This window comes from Bombyx mori, chromosome 15 (genome assembly GCF_030269925.1).
Source record: "Bombyx mori chromosome 15, ASM3026992v2".
In the NCBI taxonomy this organism is placed as follows: domain Eukaryota; kingdom Metazoa; phylum Arthropoda; class Insecta; order Lepidoptera; family Bombycidae; genus Bombyx; species Bombyx mori.
This window is the reverse complement of record NC_085121.1, coordinates 7,002,456-7,025,959: the sequence shown is the minus strand read 5'-3', so window position 1 is coordinate 7,025,959 and position 23,504 is coordinate 7,002,456. Positions and strand designations below refer to the sequence as shown.

General features: G+C 36.6%; 1 protein-coding gene across 2 annotated transcripts in view; it reads left to right on the top strand.

Annotated features, from left to right (window-relative positions):
- Positions 1 to 23,504, top strand: part of LOC101735335 (gamma-aminobutyric acid type B receptor subunit 1) — a 166,284-nt gene that overhangs the window by 103,166 nt on the left and 39,614 nt on the right. For both annotated transcript variants that reach the window (XM_012692556.4, XM_012692557.4), the window contains exons 2-5: positions 4,292 to 4,935; positions 8,391 to 8,525; positions 11,415 to 11,585; positions 17,803 to 18,019. In XM_012692556.4, coding sequence (XP_012548010.2) covers positions 4,306 to 4,935; positions 8,391 to 8,525; positions 11,415 to 11,585; positions 17,803 to 18,019 — 1,153 coding nt within the window. In that variant the 5' untranslated portion in view covers positions 4,292 to 4,305. The remainder of the gene's footprint in view (positions 1 to 4,291; positions 4,936 to 8,390; positions 8,526 to 11,414; positions 11,586 to 17,802; positions 18,020 to 23,504) is intronic.

Sequence of the window (23,504 nt, the reverse complement as noted above, 5' to 3'; positions counted from 1 at the left end):
TAGTATCTGTAATACTTTGCTATATCCCTACCTCCATATCAATAGGTAAAGACAAAACAGCTCTGTATCTTTTTCTCCATTGTTTTTCCAATAATAAAATTTGATTAAAATTTTAAATTTAATATAATAATTAATAAAACAAGTGATTATTTTATTGGTCACTAGCTGACCCGGCAGACTTCGTAGTGCCTCAATCGATAAATATAAAAGCCTAAACTTTTGTATAAAATAAACTTAAAACAAACAACAGGGAATCCGACCGACGGAGGACACACCAAAGGAAAAACAAAATTGTTATTTTTATTTAATTCCGAGCATTTTCATATTTATCTATCCTTTTAAACCTTCTCTGGTCTTCCACAAATAATTCAAGACCAAAATTAGCCAAATCGGTCCGGCCGTTCTCGAGTTTTAGCGCGACTAACGAACAGCAATTCATTTTTATATATATTGATGATTGATGATTATGGTCGAATGTAACAACAACATTTGTTTGCTCTAAGCATTAATTTCTAATTTTTCGTTAAGAGAAATTCATATTTCAGAAACCCACAATCTAAGGCAAAGGTCCAGGTGGTTGACCTCGGGCGTCAACACTTACATATCTAACATTGCTTGCAGTACAAGAAATTTTACTTTTACAAGATAATTCTAGCTTGCTAATCGATTAAATACATTAAATGTTACCGTAGAATATAACGTGAATCATAAAAGTCGAAAGCCTGAAATTATATTTGAACCTGAAATTGTATTTCAGGCTTCCGCGCTGCGGACTGGAACGCAAATCACCACGGCATCAATAAGCGAATCGTGGTACCAACTCTACGAGCTCAAGATATGCTTTTTTAATAATTATGGAAATATTAAAACTTTTGCCAATCGACGTTACTCCTTCGTGAACTACACGAATATGTGTTAAGTAGGGTTTACTTAGAAAAAATCGACCTCCCCTATGAGGAGGCAGTCTCCTCCCGGTGATGGTCACGGGGCGACCTAAGGGGGTTGAGGCTGCGCCGCACGCTACCGTCACTCTAGGGCGTTGGCACCAGGAGGACGGGACGGCGCGTCGGCGGCTGCGGACTGCGGTGCGGTCCGGATTTTCGTCGTCGCTGTCGTCGCCGAACATACTGTGGAAGAGCAACCCGGTCGGCGGTGTTCGCGTTCCAACCCGACAGGCTGGTTCTAGCCCAGCGGGGTATCCCGGAACACAAGCGGCATCGCCCGAGCGGCCTGGTAGGGCCGCCGTACCGCGGAGACCGACGTCGTTGGTCGTCGACTATCGCCTCGACGACCCGTCGGTCGGGCTTCCTCGAGGTGACGCCGCGTGTCTGGTTGTAATGTTGACCGCGGGAACTCCCCTACTCTGACCGGGTTTTGATCCCGGACGGAGATCGGACGTCGGGTGTAAGAGTGCAGGGGAGTCGTTTAGTGGGTAGGGCCCTAAAATTCCTTGGGCCCGCGGTCTGCTCCCAACACCCTGCAGATCGTCGAATCCCACATACCCCGCGCGCCCCCTAGGCGCGGGGACCTCGCAGGAGGTTCGGCCCGAAAAAAAAAGAACAAAAGAAAAAATCAACCTTTAACAAGATTCGGACAACGGCCTAGTCAAATAATTCAATGTTAATACGTCGGGCGCCTCACCTAAGTCGTTTCAAACTCCTACAGCAATAAAAACCCGCTTTAACTTTCTAACAAAACATAAAGAGTTTTATAAGGCAATAATGATCCACTTAATCCGAACTCGACAGCACAAATAGGTCAACGAAATTGATTTGTCGCTCACCCCAACAGAGCAGTAACATTGATGGAGAGAAGCAATGGAATCTCTCTAGTGAGTGTAAATCACAAATGTCTTTTACTCTCACTTGCAATCATGCTAAATTGAAAGCTGTATTCAACTGGTAGGAAGTATTGAAATCTACTTTGAAATAATTTATGTCTGTATTATAAATTTAATAATTATATGTAAATATTTTTTGTTATTGTTTTAATAATTTATATTTTTGGGAGGTCAGTAGTTCTAATCTCAGGCGGGTACCAATTTTTTTAATGAATTACGTACACAACAAATGTTCACGATTGACTTCCACGGTGAAGGAATAACGTGTAATAAAAATAAAACCGGCAAAATTATAATTTGCGTAATTATTGGTGGTAGGCCCTCTTGTGAGTCCGCGCGGTAAGTACCACCACCCTGCCTATTTCTGCCGTAAAGCAGTGGGGCAGCCTTGTAAGTATACTTGAGACCTTAGAACCTATATCTCAAGGTGGGTGGCGCATTTGCGTTGTGGATGTCTATGGGCTCCAGTAACCACTTAACATGAGGTGAGCTGTGAGCTAATTTACCCATGTAAGCAAAAAAAAATAGAAATACTCGTAAATGTAGAATGCATAGACTGTCTCAGTTTATTTATACCACAAATAAATGTATTTTATTCGCACTGCTAAACCGAAACCTTTTAACCTGTATTCGACTTCTAGAAAGCAGAAAATGCTACTTCAAAATTATTTATGTGTGTTGTTTGTTATGAGAAATTTAGGAGTTACTCGTACAAAATGCATTAACTGTCTGAGTATATTTATTGCATTAGATGCTCCGGCAATGACGTCACAAGACACCTGGTGCTGATGATTACTGGAGCTATGAGCTCACATTCTCTCTTTTCTACGAAATTAATATTCCGTAATATACTATTGAAATTTTGAAACTTTTTTTTTGCTTATGTGTGTGGACGAGCTCACAGCCCACCTGATGTTAAGTGGTTACTGAAGCCCATAGACAATCTACAACGTAAATGCGCCACACACCTTGAGATATAAGTTCTAAGGTCTCAGTATAGTCACAACGGCTGCCCCACCCTTCAAACCGAAACGCATTACTGCTTCACGGCAGAAATAGGCGGGGCGATGGTGCGGACTAACAAGATGTCCTACCACCAGTAATTATGCAAATTATAATTTTGCAGGTTTGATTTTTATTACACGATGTTATTCCTTCACCGTGGAAGTCAATCGTAAACATTAAATTTAAACTTTCGAATAATTAATTTATTTTAGGTACATTTAATCTTAATTACTTTTGTTGTTCGCTATGTGGCGAGTATCGAAACATTAAACAAACATTTTAAGTCAACACCATTACCTTAGCCGAAGGTATAAGGCCACGATTCATTAGATTCTCGTTTCGTTGCACCTCGGTTTCAGATAGTCGATTATCGGATATTACGGAGCCGCAAGTGAATTCGCTCATTTAAAATCGTTACGACTTCTATATCGCAGTGAAGTGAAATTTTTCAAATTTTGTCTTGCTTTTATGTAAGTAATACTCGAATCGGATGGAATTCGGTGAGGATACGAGTATTAAACTGAGAATCATGATATTTGTAGATAGTGATGAATCAATGGGTCCGATTGTTTTTTTTTAGTAACAATAGCAGAATGAGTCACTACATGTTTCCAAATTTAGCTTTGTTAGCGTGTTTATTTTGTGGAAAATTCTATCTTCGTTAGTGCATTTTGTGGAAAAAAATATAGTTGAAGCCTTATTCTATTGCGTAAATTATATTTTAACATACCATTTCTCGAGTTGCTTCGTGACAGATGTAACAACGTTGAGTTGTAATGGTAGTAAAAGATAACGTTTTTCCAAGTGATGTTTAATTCCTCTAGAGATCAAGAAGGATCGCAAAAAGGGAATACACACAAAGAATACTTAAGTAGAACAGGTAAAAATAAATTACTTTACTCATAAACATTTTTGTGTGACAGCTGATAGAATACATATAAAGAAAACGAAGCAAGGAGCAATAAGCAGAATCGAAATTTATGTTATTGTTATTTTTCGATTTTAATCACATTAAAAATGAAACGGGGCATCTGGTGTTCTTCTAAAAGGCAATAATATAAACTCGAACTTAACAATGGCATTCTTATGAAACAACTAGCTATACCCGCCCGCTTCGCTGGGAATTTAAAATTAACATTATTATTTCTCACCCCCACAAAGATTCTCATCATTAACGCCCCCGCAACTGGTGTAGGGAGTCCAACGCTCATATAAATATTAGCCTATCCATTAAGTACATGTATTTTCTACATGGATACCAAGTTTCAAGTCAATCGGATGCATAGTTCAGTAGTTATAACGGAACATCCGTAAAAACCACTGTAGTTTTATATATTAGTATAGATAATACTTAGTAACATTTAAGTTAACGGTAACTGAAAGCAATATTTTAATGGATTAAAAGTTTCTAGTTACTTAATTAAAAATGTGTTATTATTGTTACAGGAGAACTATGGAAAATGAGAGAAGAGTTGAACAATGACAGTATGTCCCAGCCGCGAGCGATGACCCTGCAGGGCGCCAGGGATCGCGCAGCACCGGCGGCGGCGCCCCTACGCACATCCCACATTTCTTTTTTTTTAGAAAAAATCACGCTTATTAGGCTATATCTACAATTAATACAGGCGATAGCACACTTACACCGGAAGGCCAGCGTGTCATTCCAGCGACTACGTGTGAACTTTAATTTATCAAAGCGTCCTCTTGTTAAATTAAAAGAAATCGTGAATGTATTTAGCATTAGAACTAGAACTGTATATTGTGTAGTTAAATCGTTTTTAGTGACAACATTAGTGCAATTATTCATTGTTGCCAAGTGCGGGGTGTGTGTCGCGCGGTCGCGGTGTCGGCGACGGTGCGAGGTGGCCCGGGTGATGTTTCTGCTATGGTTGAGCGCTTGTGGGGGCTATAGTGAAGGAAGACGCGACAATGACCTGCATATCGGCGGCATTTTCCCTATGGAGGGTGAAGGTGGCTGGCAGGGAGGACAAGCGTGTATGCCAGCCGCAGAACTCGCGCTTGCCGACGTGAATGCCAGATCGGACCTATTATCCGGATTTAAGCTACGTCTGCACAGCAACGACAGCAAGGTATCTATTTTATTGATATTCCACTTAGGCCTTGTAAATAAAAAAATGTCGTACACGGTGTTTTCCGAGCGCTATGACATGTCCTTCTTCAAACGAGGCTTGCGGAGAGTACTTAATGGTAGGCAGCGGCTTGGCTCTGCCCCTGGCATTGCTGACGTCCATGAGCGACGGTGACCACTTACCATCAGGCATCAGGGCCGTATGCTCGTCTGCCTACAAAGGCAATAAAAAAAAAACGCTATTAATTGATTTTCCAATGCAGCACAACGCAAATCCTCCCGGAATACGTCCGCGTAATTCATAAAGATAAAAACCATCGTCGTCATCACTGCCAGAATTGTAATTAACAAAACGAGTCCCGTATCTTAATCCGATAACGGGCGGCAATAAATCTGAAATGAACTAAACTCATAGGCCTATGATATCGCAAGAGGGCGAAGCTGACGTTCGATTCAATTATTGAGAATTTATGAATGGCTCACGGAAGAAAATTTTATTGGGTAAAATTTCCGAGCAGGTTGACGGTAATTTCCCATCTATCGATTTATACCTATAATATGACAAATTGCCAAAGTGAATTCATTTTGATATCGATAACGACGATTGCTCTGGAATTGTTTGTAAGGGACGTTTTATTGTACAATGGGTGGATTATTCGGAATGTAGACGGCAGCATAGATTTATTTAATAGATTGGAGTTTTGAAGTTTATATGTATATTTTTGAAGTCGTCACAGCCTAAAGGCTAAGAAGCCGAGGTATCGAGCTATGCCGGTGTTCAAACGCCACAGCCAAGTACCATTATTTCTAATGAAATAATAGGTTGGGGAAAACGCTTCTTCGCATTTTTTAAGAAAATCCAAAACATTTTTAATATAGTTTATTTACATTTAACTAAAGTGTGTAGGTACCGTTTTGTACGATAAATTTTTGCCATCTTGTATAGAAATTTTGAGACTTCTAATCAAAATACCGCGACAATTGGTTTTGGCTTGCGTTCCATTTTACCTTTTTTGTAGTTAAATTTTAAAATACATCGAATTTCTTCATTAGATTCACTCATCTGGACAGTACGAAAAATAAATAAAATCAGACATTTTCCTAATTTGAATTTGGAATTATCTTCTTTAAAATTTAAACTTTTAGTGATACCAAAACCAGCCAGATACAAATATAGCCAAAGAGATTTTATTACAAGCTCATACATACTATAATGCGAAAAGAATTTTCCCCAACCTATTATAATTTTGCGGGTTTGATTTTTATCACAAGATGTTCATGTTTATTCTTCACCGTGGAAGTCAATCGTGATTATTTGTTGAGTACATATTTCATCAGAAAAATTGGGACCCGCCTGGGATTCGAACACCGGTGCATCATTCAAAACGAATGCACGGACGTCTTATCCCTTAGGCCACGACGACATCTGCTTGTTTCTGTCGGGAACCAGTAGTTTATTTAACTTTGAAGACTGGAACAGCCGTTACATTGTACAGTTAACACACAGACCTCAAAGTAGTGGAGCGTTCCACGTCATTCGTGTAACATTTAACAGGTGGGCTGAAAACCCGTTCATCTACCCCCACAAAAAAAAAAGATATAGCTCTTAGTACACTTTTATTCGTTATGGTATATTGAATATGAAAATTACAAACAAAATCACAATCCTTCCACAATCAAAATACAACCGTAATTATATAAAAATATTTGTTTTTGCATCTCATTTGCAAAGGATAAATTAACGTTTATTTCGTTCTAACCAAAAGTGGCTTTTTCCCCACTCATCTGAAAGGTGAGGTTAAAAAAAAAATACATTTCCGTTTGTAATAATTAAATAACTCTCCAAATGCAACGGCCGGAAATACTCGAACAAATCTAATTCAATTGCCAACGTTTTCATTATTCGAATTTACGTATTTATCTCGGCAATGGTCCTTTGAATATTAATTTCTGAAACCCACTGGTATAATCGTAAGAGAAAAAATATCCGAGTCATTTGCTTCGCTATTTTGAAATAAAACGAATTCTTAATTTCAGAGCTGAATGATAAATTGACGGCGATCAAAGACATTTCAGGCTCCCTTTTATTGTTAGGTTAAGGTATCGTCTAATTCTCATGAATGGTGACGAAAAAAGGACCTTATTTTGACATTATCGATATTAAAATATATTTTTGAGACAATTATTTGACTTTACATACGTGTTTTTGAATATTTAGACATGAACTGGAATTAACAAACAATAATTTTTGATTCACTCACTACGGGTATGAAAAATAATTGTATTTACAACAATACTTTTTGCCATTGGCATCGACAGCATGAGCAGCTACGGAATGTTAAGCGATATCTAGGGACCATAGGCATCGACGTCAATGCGGCTACTCAACCTGAGACTTCTCAATCGCACTTGGACGAAAATAAGTGAATGAACGTTCCACATTAAATAGCTCTTTGTCTAGGCTGCGTCTTTGGTTCTAAATACACACAAAACACAAAAGTGAACATCACGGAAACTTCATGGACACAATCCAGGAGATTCTCGCCGAATCTTCTCAGAGAGTCACGATTCCGATCCGGTGGTAGATACTATATTAGATATATAGATGTGAGCAAATTCTTTCAGGCTGAACCCCGTGAGCTCACTCACCAGTCAAGGAGAAACCAGAATAGTCCTATTCTCCTTGCGTCGGTTTCTTCATTACTGAGGGTCGTGGTCATAGCCAGAATAGTCCTACTGGCAGATATAATGTAAAAAGGGACTCATACATTTTTTGTTTACAAAAATACTATTTATGGATGCGTAGGGGTATTCACAACCATTGTGTCTATTTTTGAGGCAAAGAAGTCAAGCGTTCCAATTTGAAGAGTGGAATAAAGGTTATAGTAAGTAGGTCGCCGTTTGGCTTTGCCTCTGGCACTGCTGACTTCAATGCGTGGCGGTTTCTGCTTACAGTCGTAGTGTTTTCTTCAGCATTCGCGAGTCGTGATGATAAATAAAACCACTTAAACGGTTCAATTTCGCGTTTTGACGTTTCAAATACTTTAACTACGTTTTCGTGATCGCGAACGACTAAAGTGTTATTCGTTGAGGTGTGAATACTGTGCTAGCTGAACTAGCAGATTGAGTTCACTAGCTCGTCTGCTAACTCAGTTCACGCGCAAGATAGTGACAAAAATACGAGATTATACTGTAAAAAATGATTTTAATTATATGTACTACCGTCAGATGGGCACGCTTATCTGCCTACAATGGCAATATTATAAACTATTGATACAATGCAAAAGAGACTTCTATATGATATCTATGAGCACCAGTTAGTATTTACGTACCTAATAGCCTTAAGCGCATATATAGTAAACAAAAACTTGTTTTAAAAAATTCCAAGTATAAACAAGTAAAAGAATTCCTCCTATATTAATCTCAAAGTTTTACGGAATTTTCTTTGCCCTTCAGTGCGAACCAGGGTTGGGAGCCAGCGTCATGTACAATTTACTGTATAACCCACCGCAAAAATTGTTGCTGCTAGCAGGATGTTCGACAGTTTGTACTACAGTCGCGGAAGCTGCTAAGATGTGGAACCTAATGGTCGTAAGTACTATATTTGTTAAATTTATTTATCGTTATTTAATTATATGTATATATATGTATGTATGTTTAATTTATTTACAACAAGCTGTACTCGTCCGCTTCGCTGGGCATTTAAAATTAACATTATTATTTCTTACCCCCACAAAGATTCTCATCATTAACGCCCCCCACTGGTGTAGGGAGTCCAACACTCATATAAATATTAGCCTATCCATTAAGTACATGTATTTTCTACATGGATACCAAGTTTCAAGTCAATCGGATGCATGGTTCAGTGGTTATAACGGAACATCCGTAAAAACCACTGTAGATTTATATATTAGTATAGATTTATCGCTCAAACGGTTAAACTAACTCACATCACAATTCGACCAGTAACGAGTAATTACCCAAATCATAATTTTTGCATGTTTAGATTTTATGGTATTATTCTTTAATCGTGAAAATAATTCGGGAGCATTCCTAGCTAAGTATGTATTCCAGTGGGGAATTTGATAATTTGCTTACGGAATTTGAGCGCATCACTCGATATCTTATCACTCTTATCCTTTAAAATCTGACGATTTCAAATGGCACAAGGTATGTAACACAAACATATTATAGAACAAGGGACAAAACGAAATAAACGAAGCTTTAGTCTAGACAATATATATTCAAAATTAATGTCCTGTTATTTAGTCTTATCTATTGCCGCCTAAAGTTCATAATTTCTTCAGCTTTACTGAATATAATTTCCATTATAAATAGTAATTTCCGCTCCAGAACTTAACATTACCAATCAAAAATTCATTCACAAATAACTCCAACTTAATATTTATAGCTTACTAAATACACAAATGACGCTTGTATTATCCAAACAAGATAATCACCAAACCGCCTTTGATACTGAAGACGAAGTTACAAGAGAGTAACAAGGTCAAGTCAAAGGGATCCAAGTTCCCGTGTTGACACTGACGCGGTTGGAAATGTGCCAAAGTATTTGTTTCCAAGTGTTTTGGTGTAGGTGAAGCCGGCTTTAGGAATAGCCTTAACGTTTTATGTAGCGGTAGAAATTACACAATGGTATACTAGTGAGGAAACACGAAGCTTCTTTTTGGGTTATTACTTTTGCCTTGCATACTATAATATCGACGCTTGAAAGGCAAACGTGACTAAGCGACAATGCGTGAACTTTACAGTAGACTAATTTAAAGTTGAAATTCCTGAAAACAAAATTTATTTTAACGAATCCAGCTGTAGTAGAATCTAGTTAGTAGCTGTAGGATTGAAATGATTTTAATAGACCTAGAAATATATTTTTTTTGCGCATCGAATATGGTTATTTCCTATCATTTATGTACAAAGCAGTTATTGTCGCTTAGTCACTTTTGCCTTTCAAGCGTCGATATATAGTCCACTAAAACCGCAAAAATACAGTACAGAAAACAAACACTACAGTAATTCTCGTTATGAATCTAATCGTTTCTAATTCAAATTTTAATATAAATTGTTTTGCGCAATCCGATCTTAACAAGCAATTGAATATCATTGTCGTGCGACAGGGAAATTTCAATAACGGAGTCAATCTGGTAACAAGACACGTGTTTGAGTTGCTTATGATTTTCAAATGGGTTACAAGGGTTGTTGATAAATATTAAGACCTTAAGTATAATTGATTTATAGTTTTGTACCAAAATTACTGAGACATATACTATGCTAAGACGTATACTGCATTGTATACCTACTGCTTAAAGAAAATCATGATCATCATTTCATTTATTTATTGTGTACATTATTAAAGGAACTCATGATCCACTTTGCTTAACGTCGTTAGTGTAATCTATATATATCACAACGTGAATTATGCCAACCGTTGAGACATGCCATTGAGACATGAGGTCGTAGTCTCATAATTTAATTGCATAACGCCTATCCCACCCCTTCATTGGAAGACATGACTGCCGTGTCGAATAAATGTGGAGGACGGTGGTACCCACCCGTATAGGGTGCTAGCTACCACCAATAATATATGTCCTATGTCCTACCACCAGTAAGTTGTAAAACTGTAAAAACTGAGACCTTACAACTCATGTCTTGAGGTGAGTGGCGGCATTTACGTTGTAAATGTCTATGGGCTGCGGTTACCACTTAACACCAGGTTGGCCGTGAGCTTGTCCACCCATCCAGGATATAATAATAATAGTAAGTAGTAATAAATCCAGTAATAAAAAATATTTATCACTTTAGTCAGTTATTATTACATGAACATGCAATGTGGCAAGAAGACAACTGCTCGACGCCACCCGAGCTCCCTTAAAACTGTACGCGAATAGCCCGCATCCACTAATATTTAACTGCAGGCAATATTTAGACTGCGAGAAATTCATTATAATATGCAGATATTGTTTTGGACATTTTGTTGTTTTTGTTCGCCAGTTTTCATTAATGATTCAAATCTTCGTCGTTACACGCGTAGCAGACTGGTCGTGGCCGCCATAACCCCAAAAAGTTTCACTAACTAAAGTACCCCCATAGTAACCCCAAAAAGTTTTACTGGTGGTAGGACCTATGAGATGAGATAAAATTATGGTGTTAAGTGGTTACTGGAGCCCATAGACAACTACGACGTAAATATGCTACCCACCTTGATACATCAGTTCTAAGGTCTCAGTATAGTTACAACGGCTGCCCCGCCCTTCAAACCGAAACGCATTCATTACTGCTCACGTCAGAAATAAGCAGGGCGGTGGTACTTACCCGTGCGGACTCACAAGAGGTCCTACCACCAGTAATTGCGCAAATTATAATTTTGCGGGTTTGATTTTTCTTACACGATGTTATTCCTTCACCGTGAAAAAAAAACTTCACCAATAAGGTTTTGTTTTTATTTAAGCTGGTCTTGTTTTTTAGTTGTGCTATGGAGCTTCGTCGCCAGCGCTGTCGGATCGGTCTCGTTTCCCGACGTTATTCCGAACGCACCCGTCAGCAACAGTCCACAACCCGACGAGAATCAAGCTGATGCAGAAGTTCGCCTGGTCACGAATCGCTATACTGCAACAGGCCGAGGAAGTTTTTATTTCGGTATGTACCAAACGTTTATTTAAAGCTATACAAATATTTTGTTTTAGAACGAACTAGATATAATTTTTTTTTTTTTTTTTTATGACAACCACGACACGTTAACTAGTTCTAGAACTATATGACATATCTATGTAAAATAGTACACGTAACAGTAATCTAACCTCGCACAGTTAATTACAACTAACAATCTAGTTTTCGTGTATACTTTAAGAATAACATCTCTATGATTACATTGTACTTGGCAGTGCTGTATGTTTTGTTATTTTAAATTGTTATTTTATTATATCGGTGAACAGTTGAACAGCATGCGCTCTAATTATGATCAAAATGAAGGGTCTGTTTTATTTAAATGCGTATCAATGTATCTTCTCGTTGTATGCAATATAATAAATAATAAATAAATAAATATTTACTAACAATAACGCCACGTTAACTGGTCCCGTGGTAATTTCGTAAAGAACTTGTGTTACAGGTACCAGATAACGGAAATAAATGTAAGATTTTTATTATACACATACATATATTTAATATACATCCATAAACCTGGAAAAGACATTTTATATTATTCATACAAAATATCTTGCCCTTGGCGGGATTCCAACCCGTGACCACCTTGTGTAGTGACCATGTCACTTACCACTACACCAGACGGCCGTCAAAATGAATTAAAACGCATGCAGTGAAATATTAATTATCTTCTTACACGAAATAGTGAAGTGGTTTAACTAAAGTTTTGACGGTTGTTTGACAATATTTAACAATTGATTAATTTTACGCCGCCAACTATAAATTACACATCCAAATAGTGGACAATCCAACATACAAGAAAACGTAAAGGGAAGCGTTTTGTAGAAAAAAAAAGAGTCAATAAAAACAAAGGCATATAAATAGACACTTGTATTTGTCATTTAATTTCACGTGATTGAACCCGTTAAATTCCCAAACTGAAAATAATAGAATACGGTGCAATATCGTTTTTCAAAGTTCATACCATTTTCGTGACTGACTCACACTATGAAACTATACTGTGCATTTTTTTTCTACCTAAGTTTTGACAAAGGTTAAGAATCGATTTGCACGATTTGTTTGTATGTGTACATTTTGTTTTTTTACCATTGGGCTTCTGGCATAAAAAATCGGATAGTAAAATTACTTTAGTTTATATAACCTTCTTGGCAAAGTACAAAGTACACTTTGGTGTACATCAACAACACCTTACAAAACACACATCCCTTTTTCGTTCTTTTCTGAAATTGTTGTTATTAATTACCAATCGAAATCATCTCACAAAATTCTATTACATTACATCAATTGACATAAAGCAGAACAGTTCAAATATATCGCGATTTCTATATATTTGTGTGTAAAGCTGATATCCGGCCTTACCGCCGCCCCTCGATTCGAATCTTGACAAGTACGTCTCTGTCGAAATGAGTCGATGTAAGCCAAACCTTCCTTCGTTCCGCTCTATTACCACCACTTGAATGGATTTGGACATTTCATTTAGTGCGAAACGGGAAACTTCCTCCACTGAATTGAAAAACCACTGAAGAGTATATTTTGTAGTTTCCTTTTTTTTTTCTCTATAAATAAACTAGCGACCCGCCCTCGCTTCGCTTCGGAAACATTAAAACACACATGAAACCAAAAACATAAAATAAAAAAAATAAAAAAAAAAGTAGCCAATGTTCATCAGGGACAATGTCGGCTTTTAATGGAAAAAGAATTTTTCAAATCGGTCCAGTAGTTTCGGAGCCTATTCGAAACAAACAAACAAACAAATTTTTCCTCTTTATAATATTAAGTATAGATCATCGCATTTCAAGATCAATGAATAGATGTACGATAAACGAATCTACCACTTGACTGACTCACAGTCTTAATGCTTTAGATATTAAATCTATCAATTTTTAAATGTAAAAGAAAAAAAAACTCCTCCTCTACCCAAATACTGTTTAAATTAAGATAACAATGATATTTTCCACATCCGTAAGGTTTGTCGGCGAATCTATGAATATATGTATGTACATATTTACTATCCTTTACCTTTAGCCTAGGTAGAATAGTTTCCATACCTGTCAAATAATATCAACCCCAATTCGCAAATTCAATAACTGACTTCGCGAAATTAACGAGTCCGTCAAATATAGAACAAAAAATACAGCACTAGCTTTGTTTGAATAATGATCATAGGTTTTTCCTCGACAAACATTCTTTATGTTCAAGCGAATGTTTTCCTCGTCTATCTTACAATAGACGAGGAGCGTTATCTTTATAATACACTAGCGGCCCGCTCCGGCTCCGCTCGGGTCTTTAACAAAAATTTCAACGATATTTTACGTTGTTTTATTTTTTAAAATAAAAGAACACTTATTGCGGCATAACTATAATAGTTAGACATACGCTATCCTGGTACTTTTTGTAAATAATAATATGTTCTACAAAGTCGTAGTACATTCTTTTATTCTATCATCAATAGTTTTCTCAGGGCACGCGATGTAAAGAACATTTTAGGTAATTTTTTTACACCTTGAATTACATTATTGGAGTTTTAGTAAGGATCCCAAATTTTTTTCAAAAATTTTTATAGCCTATGTCACTCGGGAATAGTGTAGCTTCCAAACAGTGATATAATTTTTCAAATCGGTTCAGTACTTTCGGAGCCTATTCAATACAAACAAACAAATCTTTCTTCTTTGTAATATTAAGTATAAGTATAGATTGACTTCGGACAGTTCAACCTGTGGAATACACAATATAGGCCATATCGGAGCATGTGATTACATTTGGGTACCACATCGTGTCGGCTGCGGCCGCTGTGTCGCGTGACTCGAATCATTTCAGCCGTATCGGCATCGAGAGTGCTATGACACGCCAAGCGTTTTGTTTGCCGATTGACAAACGACATTCGTGATTGGCTTTCGTTGGATCGATTCTTTCGTTTTCATTGCTGTCCGTAAATATAATCGACCTCGTTATGGAAACATGAAAAGTTTTAAAACTAATTAAATAACAAAGCATGTTCGAATTCAAGTTCAATTGTAAACTAAGATATATACTTTTTTTTTTATTGCTTAGATGGGTGGACGAGCTCACAGCTCACCTGGTGTTAAGTGGTTACTGGAGCCCATGGACATCTACAACGTAAATACGCCATCCACCTTGAGATATAAGTTCTAAGATCTCAGTATAGTTACAACGGCTGCCCCACCCTTCAAACCGAAACGCATTACTGCTTCACGGCAGAAATAGGCAGGGCGGTGGTACCTACCCGCGCGAACTCACAAGAGGTCCCACCACCAGTAAATTAATATTTTGTATAAATTTTCTTATAGGCGTTTATGTACTCAATTTGTTGTTGTACCTTGAATAGAATGTTTATAAAGTTATCTTCTTTATAACTACCTACCTATACATACATCACTATTAATGATTATTCTAATTCTAAACTCCTCTCACGGGTCTGCTGGAAGATATTACTTAAAGATTGAGCACCCTTTGTAATTTCTACAGATTTAATTATTTATACTTTATTTTTCAATTTCTTGTATGAATATAGTCAAATAAATATTTTTAAGATAGTCATTAATTAAATACTTTAATACCATTTTATTCATTACAAGAAAACAAAGATTTGTGCTAATTTTCGAAAAACCATAACACAAACTTTAATATCGACCTTTATTTATTTCTTTATTTCATTTACTTCAGATTTTGCATCCATATTACATTCATTAACATTTCATTTATACCATTTATAACTACAATCTCGGAATAAAACAAAAGCAATAATAATAATAAGAAACAAAAAAATCAAATAATAATAAAACAAAAACCTAAAAAAAAAAATTAACTTTATTTAATTAAACTTAACTAAAATAAAATTACTTTTCAGTCGTTGAAGGTCAAAATTCCGAATTACGACTCAATAAACAGTATGAAATCAACGTTTAGTCACTAGCATTAGCTACGTATGTGCGAAATGAAAATGATTCGAACCCCTATTTGCGGTCTCCAATGATTAATGGATGTATCTAATAGCTCTTTATCAATACACCATCTATTACTATTATTTCAATACACAGCGTAGTTGTTTTTTTCTCTTTAGTTTTAATGACTTTGTGTTTTCATTCTATCCAAGCGTTTCTTTATTATTGAGTAAAACCAAATTAAAAATTGTGTTAATTGAAAATTTCCGTTTTCTCCGAGCAAAGAATTTATTATGATACAATTAACTGATCCTTTTTCACTTTTTAGGATGACACGTTTTATGTTAAGCCTCTTAAAAAGGAAGTAGACATTTAAGGAAATAGGTTACAACATTTCTTCGAAAAATAAATCTTTTTTTAAGTCTTTCGCTGCTCGTCGAGCTGGAAACTTTAACGACTGCTCTTAAGTTCTATGTAAATTCAGAAGAAAAAATTCTTAAAAAATTAAGCTAGTTGTAATTTATCAAGAGATTTTGTTAGGGTCATTGTATACTTTCAGTTGACATCATCCTTTCCGTCAACGTGCTACGTGCATACTAAGTAAGACACATAAATAACATTTTTTTTTATTGCCCGCGTAGGCAGACGAGCATACGGCCCACCTGATGGTGAGTGGTTACCGTCGCCCATGGACTTCAGCAATGCCAGGAGCAGAGCCAAGCCGCTGCCTAAAAATTTAATTTTGTTTCTTTTTAATCAGTAGGTATTCATTTTAATTTCAACTCAGCATCATCAGATCATATTGTTATCATTAAAAAAATACGAAATCTGTTTTTTAATTTGTCCTAATTTATAAAAAAATATAGTGATTGTTTTGATATATCAATATTTAATCAATGACAGCAAACAAAGTTTAAATTCGACAATGTCGCTGGAGTACCTTATTATTTCTAACTGAGTCTCTTTAAATTCAAACTTTACGATGGTGATTTATTGAGCAAAATACATACTATGAGTATAACGAGAACGCTTGTTAGTAGCGCAGGCGAGCGAAGCGAGGAGTCTAGTGTTATAGTTACTCGCAATGAATGGGGCCGGGTTTTTCACGCTGGTTTCAATGTAATTAGAGCAACCCCGGTTTTTCTGCGTAAGTGCTTTTGAAGCGTTCTTTATATTCGTCGACGCAGAAAAAATAAACTCACTGAAATTCACACGTGGAAAACGGGGCGCGCCGCCACTGAAAATATTCATGTAATAATGATGAACGCGACGTTACGAAAGAAACACAAAAGGAGCCCAGAACAGTTTTGCATAAACACAGACATTTGGCTCGAGTAACTTCGGAAATCTTACCTGACTATCTCGTCTCTCGGAAAATTCTTATTCACCGCGATTCTTGGAGCAATCAGATGTTTAAGAATTTATTCAGTCGAAACAACAAACATATGTTGAATAAATCATATTTAAATTCATCTCACTTTTCAATTTCGTAGAAGTGTGCAAGTTATAAATATTCGACGAAGCAGCCGATCTCAAGCCGCGGGCTCCCATTAAATTTTCCATCTGAGGGAATAATTTAAACGTGTATTAAGATGAACTGGAAGTGACTTACGTCGATGCGTGGGATCGCACATGTAATCAAGAGGAAAGCTATTCAAGCATAAAATGAATATAATACGCATACAAATTGGAGCTCCTTAAACTAGGAGCTTACGTGTTTCGTATGTGTGTGTGTACCAAAATCCTCAATGCGAAATTCACTAAAATAAATCGTATGTAGTTTAACAGTGGGAATTTACAATAAATTCGTCGCGTAAAAAACTGTTTGTTGAAAGAGCGTACGACTTCATATTTGAAACATAAAGTACTATTTTGAAAAATGCAAATACGGTGCTTAAAGTTACTTGAAGTCATCGCGGCTTTAGGGATAAAAGGCCCGCTGTACCAATGTTGAGAAAAGTGACAACGTCCACGTTCCAATCCTGCATGCACCTACCCAATTTTTCAATTGAAAAACTTACTGAGCACAAATTTACGAATGACTTTCGCGATGAAGGAATAACATCGTGTAATATAAATCAAATGTAACAGAAATTAAGATTTAATTACTTTTGAGGGCCTACACAGATAGGTTTGAGGTTTTGACCTCATGTCTCAAGTTAAGCCGCGGTATTTACGCTGTAATGTCTATAGGTTTCGGTAAATAGTTAACATTAGGGGGCCATGATCTCATTCGCTTATATAGGCGTGCAAAAAATTTTTTTTAGTAAATAGTGAGTATTTTTCAGACTGTCGAAGATTTGGAGGCTCACTGCAAGAAGGCCGGGATCGAAATCGTAACCCGCCAATCGTTTCTATCAGACCCAGCAGACGCCGTGAGGAATCTTCGTCGTCAAGATGCGAGAGTGATCGTCGGCCTGTTCTACGTAGTAGCAGCCAGGAGAGTACTCTGTGAAGTATACAAGCATAGACTATACGGAAAATCCTACGTGTGGTTCTTTATAGGTAAGCTTCATACTATTTCATTTTCAAAATCATATTTGAGTGGTCAAATTGACAAGTAATCTGTGAAACTCGAGACGCTTAACATTTTGATAACACACCACAAAATTATCCCGCATTGTAATTGTAATAATAATATTTAGACCCATTAAAATAAGGAATGTGTATATCAGAGGAATTGTGAAAATAGCCGCGGTGATTGATAAATTAAAAAGCGGACGGTTAGCGTAGCATGGACATGTGATGCGTAGAGAGGAGATGCGTGTGACTAGGAGATGCATGGAAATGGTATTGCAAGGTAGAAGGGGAAGAGGTCGACCGAAGAAGACATGGATGGAGTGTGTGAATAACGATATGAGAGAAAGAGGAGTGAGTGTTGAGATGACGGCTGATCGAGGAGAATAGAACAAGAAAATTTGCCGTGCTGACCCCACCTAGTAGGATAAGGTGGGGAAATAACAAAGAAGAAGAATATTTAGACCCATTACAGGTTAAAGAGAGATATAAACAGTAAGCAATCTACACGATTATCCAGACTCTCTTTAATTTTAAACAAAGTTAAAAGTCAGCGCTTGTTCTCTGAAAGAATAGACAATGAAAAAAGTTATGCTTATTTATTACGTGACTGTGAAGTTTAATACACATTTTCACTCCTTGTGGAAATCTCTAAGGAAAACTAAGTTCGTGGTCACCCTCTAAATAGCATTATCCTAAGTACGCGATAATCTCAGCTTCGATTTCTGACACCTAAACAACAGATCGTCCCTTTTTCGGTGTGTCCTATGTACACACAATTTGTAGACCGCAATGGCGTATATGTAATTTCATAAAACATCTGCCCTTCACCGAGGTCGGTGACACTGCAAAACGCTGTCGTTTATCGGGCTGGCAGACGGTGAAATATGAATCCGCTTATTGCCTGCTCAACTCGAACATATGAGGACAATTTAAAACAAAACCCCATTGAAATGAATAATTACGAGCGAAATAAGAAACCTTGATAAATAAACGAGGATTGTAGAAAAAATAACGTTAGGCTAAAACATTCGCGACTACTTGGAAATGAAGAAGGCTTAGCCGATATTTATGGAAAACAGTAAAGAAATATGAAGCTAGCTTGAAATGTTATGGCGGAAACAACATTTTGAGTCTGAGCATGTTTGTTATTAAGATTATTGTGCACACTGGGTTTAAACCACTCATCCTTCCGAATTTTAATGAAAAAATAAAACATTGACGCGAAATTAAGAGATCTACATAAATACAGGTAAAAAGATAATAACTTTTTATTATTAGGAACAACATTTTTATCATTCAGAAACTAACAGCCGAAACGTCAAAAATTTGTTAAATAAAATATTAAACCCTAGTTTAAATTGTAAGAGTTGCTTTAAGTATACCTAAGACTTGCAATTACCACAAAGAATCATGTCGATATTAATAAGTAAAGATAATATAATACGAATTAAACATTATCTAAGAAATGTTTTCAAAAAGCCAAAAATAATGAAGAAAAATGCAGTCAGTCATCAAGCAACACTTAGTCAAATTGTTGTTAACTTGGCTTCACACTTTGTTTCGTAGTTCTTTGTATTTATATAAATGAGTCTCAATGGTCTGACTGAGATATTTATTAATGATTTTCCCGGATGAACTCTCCCGGGAGAAACCACGGCGCGTGACAGTAATGGAACAAAGAAAAAATCCTGAGAAAAAGTGGGGAATTCTAGTTCAGAGACGGCAACGACGCTCGGGAGTCTTATAAAACAAAAGCAGAAATATTTGCATTGTTTCGTCCATACATTAACTATGTAGTTGGCTTACTTAGATGTTACAAATTTTGTGTCTTTATGTTTTTTATGTAAATTCCTTGAATCGTACGCTTTGGCACTTTTTGCACTTTATATTTCTGGATATGGTAATCATAGAGATACAGATGTGTTTAGTTATTTAATTAATAAAACTCAAATGCTTCGTTTATAAAAGTGAATGATTATGCAAATTCTATTTAAAACACTTACAAGAAGATTATCAGAGAATTAATATTAACGTGAGATTTTGCTTAAGGGACTCCTTGATATGTATATAGTTGACTACATTGCCCTTAAACCAAGACAGCATATTACGTTAGAAAAACAAATTATTCGGATCACGATTATTTTCTTTCCTTTTCCTTTAGCTGAAGGCTTATACATTTTTGAGCACGAATGATCAAAACATGAATAAATATCAGACCTTAAAAATACTGACAGACACTTCATTCTGCAACCAATCTGTTTATTCGATTTATCATCATACATTTAAATATTTTGATTGATGTGAACAACTACAGTACCGTTATGTTAATAACCAGCTACGTCAGCATGTTTCCTCATTATTATTTATAACATTCCATAAATTTCTTGTGTTATTTTATTAACAAAGCACGGTGTTGGGGTACTGGAGCCTTCAGAGTCTACCGAGGTATTCTTCGTCCACCTTGTGTCTTCTTTACGTAAAAAGACGAATACCTAACGATCGAACCGCACCTCGTATTCAAATCATTGTCTTATAAAATTCTATAACATGACCAAACACCTATAATTGATGTTGAAAACAAAGTTTAGAAACCTTAATACCTTTTTCTAGTCGCAGAATTGGAAAATCTTACACATCACAATTTATCAAATCGTTTGTTTTAATAAATGGTTCAATTGCTTTGATAGTTGATGGGGCAAGGATCTCTGCACAAAACATCTGTACCTTTGTTCTATTCTTTGATCTTTTCTGTAACATTGATTCAATATTAAAAACCCTTTTTATAATATCGTGGATCGTGTCTGTAAGAAACGTCAGTGTCACCGTCTTCTGAAGTAACTGTCATACATACAGATGGCTACGATTGTTTTTTGCTATATAAGTCGTCTTCTTATGGCCACAAATCATTGTGCTTTGGTCGGATCTGCGGTTTTCATTAGCGGTTGAACTATCAGTTAACGATAATGGATGTGGTTTGATTACCGTGCTTTATCAGGTTGGCAGTTATTTCGTTAATTGAAGCGGCTCATTAACTTTATGAATTGTTTGGGCTTGTATTTTTAAGATAAAATAGCACACGGTGCATCTGGACACATGGTTACTGGAGTTCAAATCCCAAATACAAATATTTTCACTCATCTAGGGATATTTGACTATAGTTTCAACAGCTGCGGCAGAATTTGGCGGAACGATGATGATATCCGTTAATTCTGTACTAGAAAGAAGAAGAACTGTACTAGAAGAAAGTATGGTGAATATATAAAACATGTGGTATATTCAAATGAATTGAAACAAAAATAATCATTCTACAAGCTGATTTTACTTAGCTTGCAAAAAAAATTAGGCAGGATGGCACGGTGTTTCTGACGTAAATCATTAGAGTATTCCGGCTTAAAGAGTGCAAGGTGCCGTACGGTAGAGACACAAGCCCATCTTAAGGGTAGCGGCATTATACTTAGAGATAAGAAAAACAAAATTGATGCGAAATTTTAAGTACGATAATTAATCCGGCTAAATTTAGGAAACGATTAAAATTAACTTTATAATTTGGCTTCAAACATTTTGCTGTTTACGTGTTTGGGTCGCCCAAAAGCATACCTGGACGAGAACAATTTACTGAATTCCCAATTTTGGTAACTCACCCTCGTTAGAAAGGTTGACAATATTTTGCACCTCAGCGTGCCGTGAGTCCCTTCCGTTAAATACGAACCTGTTCTAACTTTTACTTCAAAAGCAATAACGAAAACAGAAGGCCAATAAAGCCTGATTTGGATATTCATGAATCCGTGCAAGGCGCGCGGACTCGCGCTTTGACTATTGTTACGAATGGCGATTGTCTTTTGAATCAATTCTCATTAATGTTCTAAATTTAGGAGCATTTATATTCCGCCTTCGTCTGCCAGCGCTAATTAATGTAGCTATAGCAATTTAGAGACTGCGTTGCTTCCAATGTGGATTCTATTCTCAATTAATACACTACGCCTCCTGTCTGACGGAGTACGCTTTGAGTAATTAATTACGGGGAATAGTGTTATGCTTTTGGATATTATCCGTAAACAAGGACTCAAATTAGTTCGAGATACGCTCTCGAGGTTTACCCAGCTCGGTAGATAGGAGTGTGCTCGTGCTGTGCAGTTTTGGCTGGCTGCCAAGGTGAGTTCGGCAGGCTATCAACGTCTGTTCGGCTTCACTGACTGGGACTAAAGTATTCTCCTCCTACACATCAAAAAGTTATTATTTGCTTCTGTGAATATTACTTCATTTAAAGCAGTGGCGATTGGACTAGATTTAATTCAAGATAACTTTGCTCCAAAATACAATTTCTCTCTTTTTTTAATTATAATTCTTTATCGTATTGTCTCTTATAATAATGATAAATGGAGGAACAAATTATATCGCCAAATTCAACAAAACACGCTAAAAACTAAATCCCAAGAGCTGAATAACGATGAACAATTGACACCAAAGTGAAATTTACCGCCTAACCTTGTACTGAAACTACGCAATTTATATCCCGTGTTTATACAAAGAACCAAAAAAATATGAAAGTTATATTGCTATTCAGAAAAAAACATTTCGCTCAAGTTCCGTGAAAATACGTGGCCGCGAGGCTCGGGCACGCTGTAGCGACACAACAAACACACATTTGTTCGCCTCAGGTCGTACTAACAAACAGGACAAAGGAAATGGATAGAGAAAAGGGGATAAATAATGGTCGAGGGTGAGGCGCCGCTTTGCTGTACGAATAAAACGGAATCATTCCACTTTTACCACGTAATTGGCTTATTAACTGTTGCTACTTTTTGACAGTATCTACCTACGTACCATAATTACTCACGATTTGAAAGTGGCATCGAATAAAAAATAGAAAACAGCGAATAGAATTTCAGAGATGCAAAAATTGTTAACACCGATACTCGTCTATAGGTTCGCCTCATTTAGGCGTTCGTTAAAATATGTATTTTTATATTATTGTGTGAAAGATATATCTATATATTAATAAGTGAAGCAAAGACTTTGTATCCCTTTTTAAAAAAATTGCTCAGACGGAGCATTATGAAATTTTCCACACGTATAGAGAATATAGAGAAGAAGTGCAGAATGCTAATTTATTTTTTTAATTATGGATTAGGAATACATTAAATCAATAAGGAAAACATTACACACACTACCATGTATTTGACACACACACATATACTCTTTGTTTATTGTCAAACTTTTGTTATTACTTAAAGTCTGTAGCCAAATTGAGAATAGGTTCATTCCGATAGAGGCACCTGTCTCGCGCGGACGTGCTCATCGACCACTCACTCGATCGCCCGGCCTTTGTTCGCCCGGCTTTTGTTAGCCCGGCCATTGTTCGCGCGGCCTGTGTTCGTGGTACATCTGCCGACCAAGTGTTTTTCCTGGAAGTTTTTATTTGTTTTGTTTCCTTTTGTTATTTCTGTGTTCGTGGTACATCTGCCGACAA